Genomic DNA, 5,600 nt, shown 5'->3' with positions numbered 1-5,600 from the left:
TGGAGGCTCCAGCTAGTTCAGAATGCGGCCGCGCGGGGGATCCTGGGGGCCTCTAGATACTCCCATGTAACACCTCTCCTGCGTGAGCTGCACTGGCTGCCTGTGGCCTTCCGGGTGCGCTTCAAGGTGTTAGTAACAACCTTTAAAGCGCTCCATGGCAATGGACCTAGTTATTTGCAAGACCGCCTCCTACCAAACACCTCCCTTCGACCAGTCCGCTCCCACAGAGAGGGCCTCCTTAGGGTGCCGTCGGCCAGACAATGTCGGCTGGCGACCCCCAGGGGGAGAGCCTTCTCTGTGGCAGCTCCTGCCCTCTGGAATGACCTACCCCCCGACCTACGTACAGTTGCGGACCTGCGCCTTTTTCGCCGAGCCCTGAAGGCCCATCTATTCCGTGCGGCCGGCCTGGCGTAGTTTGATTATGTTTTAGTGGGGTTTTTTGTATGGGTGTGTTTTTAGAACAGGCCCATTATTTAATTTGATTTTAGAACTGCCTATATTTATCATGGTTTTTATTATCGCCTGTTCACCGCCCTGAGTCCCGTAAGGGAGATAGGGTGGTATATAAATTCAATAAATAAATTTCATCGCTTGCTCAGGACTCCCCTCTGCCCAGAAGCTAACCAAGCTGTTTTTGAAACACATATATTGACCCCATGGTCCCCCAAAGTGAATTATTTTTGACAGAGAGATCCAGTTTACTGCTACGTTCTGAAAGGAGTTCATTAAACTGACTGGGTCCATCCAGGGGCTTTCATCAGCTTTTCATCTGAATACTAATGGAACTGCTGAGAAAGCTAACGCAATGGTGGAACAGTATTGTGTAAATTACCAGCAGACTAACTGGGCTGATCTCCTGCCTTTTGCAGAGGTAGCCTACAACAACACTGTGCACAGTAGCACTGGACTCACCCCATTTAAAATAGTAATGGGTTGAGATTTTGTGCCCATGCCTGAGTACCCACAGGAGCCTCCTACTTCCCAGATTTTGGACCAATCGATGACACACTTCCAGACGGTTTGGATGAATGTGAAGAAGGCATTGACCAAGGTCACCAAGGTTTACAAAGAGCAAGCAGATAAACAACATTCCCCTCAGAAGCCTTTTCATGTTGGGCAATTGGTTTATCTTTCAACAAAATATTTAAGGTTAAAGTTACACAGTAGAAAATTGGGTCCAAAATTCCTTGGTCCTTTTCCCATCACTAAGATCATAAACTGTGTCACAGTGGAATTAAAACACAGGAAAAGTTCACCCTATGTTTCATTGCAGTCTGTTAAAGCCTGTATCAGAATCCTCTTTGAAACCTATCTCTAAGAAGCTGCCGGGTCCAATAGTGGTAGAGGGGGAGACAGATTATGAAATAAAATGAATTCTTGATTCTAGGTTGTACAAGGGAAAGTTATAATATCTCATTCAGTGGAAAGGCTACCCCCTTTCAGAAGCTACATGGGTGAAGTGTACTAATGTGAAAACAGATAGATTAATAAAAAAAGTTTTACAATAAATATCCTCACAAGCCTCGAGGGAATACTTAACCTGCTTTTTGTTTTCCCTACTTGAGACTCTATCTTTTTGAGAGGGGCTGACTGCTAACTTTACAAATGAGCATGGTTGCAGCCATTTTCCTTCTCGTTATAGCTTGCCACATAGAACAGAGGGAGAGGGGTTGCCCAGGTGCTTCGCTAGTCAAAATAATCTTTTGTCCCATGGGAACCAAGTTCATCAGCTGCTCCCAAGAATAGAGACTGGGCATTTCATAAAAAGCCCGCCAAATAATTATATTGGGGAACGTAGTTGCTTACATAGCTTTTGTGGGTGGGACATTTATCTTTGTATTGGGGAATTGTTGCTTGTGTATCCAGACTTGGTTTCACTTTTGACATGCCGATACTTTGTAACTAATAAACATGTTCTTTGAGGAATTTGCAAGCCTTGGAGTTCTGCTTTATTCGTCTCTGTCTGTCGGAACCATGACAGTTCCTTCTTGGGCCCAGTACTCTTCAATATCTTTATAAATGACTTGGATGGGGGAATAGAAGGGGAACTCATCAAATCTGCAGATTATGCTAAGCTGGCAGGACTAGCCAACACCCCAGAAGACAAACTCAGGATCCAAAAAGATCTTGACAGATTTGAACACTGGGCCCTATACAACAAAATGAAATTTAATGTGGAGAAAAGCAAGGTTTTACACCTGGGCAGGAGAAATCAAAAGTACAAGTACAGAAACCTGGCTCAATAACAGTAACTATGAGAGGGACTGTGGAGTCCTAGTGGTGATGACTTAAATATGAGCCACCAGTGTGCGGCAGCAACCAAAAAAGCTAATACAATCCTTGGTTGTATAAACAGAAGCATTAGAATCAAAATCACATGAAGTATTAATACCGCTTTATAACTCCTTAATAAGACCACACCTGGAATATTGCATCCAGTTTTGTTCACCACATTACAAAAAAGATGTTGCGACTTTGGAAACAGTACAAAGAACAGCAGCTAAGATGATTAAGGGCATGGAGACAAAAACATACAAAGAACGGTTTCCAGATTGGGTATGGCCAGTCTTGAGAAAGGAAGGCCTAGGGGGTGACATGATAGCAGTATTCCAGTGTTTGAGAGGCTATCACAAAGAAGAGGGGGTTAGCTTATTTTCCAAAGCACCAGAAGGCAAGACAAGAAACAATGGATGGAAACTAATCAAAGAAGAAGCAACCTGGAATTAAGAAGAAACTTCCTCACAGTGAGGACAATTAACCAGTGGAACAGCTTCAGAAGCTTCTGCCTTCAGATGTTCTAGGTGCTTCATCACTGGAGGTTTTTAAGAAAAGACTGGACAGCCACCTATCTGAAATGGTATAGGGTCTCCCTTCCAGCCCTATTCTGATATTTTGTGGAGAAACGGGATATAAATAAAATAAATGAAAATAAAGCAATATGACAATTGTATCAATGTAAACTACTGTTAATTACATTTGGTGCAGTGTTTGATAACAGATAACCTGGTAATGATGAAGAAAATTGCTTTCTAGTCTGAGCTGGTGCTTAGAACAATCTAAGGAAATATAAGACTTAGCAAACAGACAGCTTGAATCTTTTTTGACAAAAAAAACCCCTTATGGTTAAATACAGAATATGAAGCGATTTCACATGTGGTTTTGTGTAGGGAAAGCTGCATCATCAAGGCAGCGCGATTTCAAAGAGCTATTGCTTTGTTCTGATGATGTTTCTTTGCTTGCTGTTGGAATGAGTGTCCACAGGTTGTGGTAAAACAATAAAGGTGGCAGCTACAACAGTGCAATTGTGTGTGATGCATATTAAAAATAAACAGAATTAATAATCCACTGCACAGATCATCAAATGAAGAAGCAACCAATTGCAAGGAATGTCTCTGCTGCTGCCTTGTGGAACGATTGATGGGCATGATGTGGTGAGAGCCTTAAGTGATTAAGGACATTGAAAAGATAGGCCTGAGTCAGTGTCAAATTCATTGAAATTGATATATTTATGAAGAAATGATAAAAGAAAAAGAAAACAATAGAATGTGGGTGCAGGATCCTGTAGTGGTTGGCTAATAGTTGTCTATGTATAATTTATAGGAGCCTTAATGATTCCCTAGTCGTTAGAATAAGTATTGCAGGCTAATTCTGTCCACAGCTTTGGAGTTCAGTCTGATGGGCTCAAGGTGGACTCAGCCTTCCATCCTTCTGAGGTTGGTAAAATGAGGACCCAGATTGTTGGGGCCAATATGTTGACTCTAAACTATCAATAACATACATACATATAACTGAAATTGGACATTAATATTACTTACATCCATAAACTCCACATTAGCCTTTGGACCAGTTGTCTCATTCAGTATTTTAATTGCTACAGGAATCTTCACACTCTCTCCCTCAGGAACCCAAATGCCCTAAAAAGTGATGGAAAAGTGAACAAGAGCTGTCTCATCAAATGTTAAAATAGTCCTCTTTAACCACAATTTGACCATACCACTTACACTTTCACACTGGCAATAGTTGATTGTGCTTGAAGATACAAGCACACACTGGCAAGCACTTGACTGTGCTTGAAGGTACAAGCTAACTTATGCACTAGTAGAGCAAATTGCACAGCATTTGGTCCTCCAACTCTTGCCAACCATTCCCAGCTTCTTAGTGGCCATTCAGTTGATTAAGAGAAGAAATAAGAGGGATTATATTAAGCTGAACATTTCTAAGAAAAGGAGATTGATATCCTATTCTAAAAGCCCATTGATTTCTGCCTTTCCACTTGGTTAACCACAAGTTCCTGGGAACAACAGTTGAAGGACTGAAACATACCTTATAGACAGTTCCAAAGGCCCCCGATCCAAGGATCTTGACACGCTTTAGCTCAGTTTCCTTCAAAATGCGTAGTTGTGCCTGATTGGGTGCTGTGCCACTTGGAGTCAAAGGTTCTACCAGCTGCAAAAATATATATATATATAAAAACAAAAATAGAAAGAAACCATGAAAAGCACTATCCATAGTTGGATTTTTATATACTGTAGTAGATATTGTTTTTATCTTATCTTTCATGCAGCTTTTATTTACTCTTGATGCCATCCAGTAAAAATTAAGATAATGAAAACTATGATTAGACAATTACTAAGAAGTAAGTTCCACTGAACTGATTTGGACCAACTTTTGAGGATTGCACTGCCTTAACAGCAAAATGAGAAACAAATCTCTTTAAGTTTTCCAAATAAATCAATGGATTTGGCATGTGTTTAATTATGAATACTATATACATAGACATAGACAGACACACACACACAGACTCACACACACTCACACACGTGTGTGTGTGTGTGTGTCTGTCTGTGTGTATCTGTCTGTGTCTGCATTTGTGTCTGTCTGTGTCTGTGTCTGTATATGTATATAGTATTCATAATTAAACACATGCCAAATCCATTGATTTATTTTGAAAACTTAAAGAGTTATATATTATAAAAAATAATTACAAAAATTTAAAATGAGAGAATTTATTTGTTTCTTTGTTATAGCCCAACTTTCCTTCAGAACCTAAGACAGCTTACCCAGCACTCCCTCCTCCAATTTTTCCTCATAACAACTACCTAGTGAGGTGGGCTGGTTGAGAGAGAGTCATGCACCCAAAATCACTCAGGGAGCTTCTCTGGCTGGGGCTGGTCTTAAGCATTCAATAGAATGGCTCTGAGTGAACTGTTGGCATTTGGCTTCAAAATGTTTAACGATGATACACTCTCTGTCCTTAGGAAGCCATTCCACAGAATGTCAATTTTAAGAATGAGAATGGATTTTCTTCTTCACATTAAAAGATGTCATTCTGACTCCTATGATTTAATTATCTGGGTAGCATTTTTTCTTTTTTAAAAAATAAAATAAAATTCCTAGAGACAACAAAAATCTTTTATAGTTTATATGGTATTTTGTATGTGTTTGTTTTCAAATCAGTGTTGTTTCCTACAACTGCCTGCACAAGTCCCTGCAGTTTTCTTGGCAAGATTTTTAGGAGTGCTTTCCATTGCCTGCTTCTTCGGGCTGAGAGAGAGTGCCTGGCCCAAGGTCACCCAGCTGGCTTTTTGCTAAGACAGAAC

The 5,600-nt window shown here is 40.5% G+C and overlaps 1 protein-coding gene across 1 annotated transcript in view; it reads right to left on the bottom strand.

Moving 5' to 3' along the window:
- The window catches only part of ERBB4 (erb-b2 receptor tyrosine kinase 4), a 593,387-nt gene that overhangs the window by 165,059 nt on the left and 422,728 nt on the right, over positions 1–5,600 (bottom strand). The window contains exons 22-23 of the mRNA XM_015831035.1: positions 4,324–4,446; positions 3,816–3,914 (exon numbers count right to left, since the gene is read on the bottom strand). Of these exons, the coding sequence (XP_015686521.1) occupies positions 3,816–3,914; positions 4,324–4,446 (222 nt within the window). The remainder of the gene's footprint in view (positions 1–3,815; positions 3,915–4,323; positions 4,447–5,600) is intronic.

The sequence above is a fragment of the Protobothrops mucrosquamatus genome, unplaced genomic scaffold (genome assembly GCF_001527695.2).
Source record: "Protobothrops mucrosquamatus isolate PMUCROS unplaced genomic scaffold, P.Mucros_1.0 scaffold_253, whole genome shotgun sequence".
Lineage (NCBI taxonomy): Eukaryota > Metazoa > Chordata > Lepidosauria > Squamata > Viperidae > Protobothrops > Protobothrops mucrosquamatus.
This window is presented reverse-complemented; position numbering and strand designations above follow the sequence as displayed.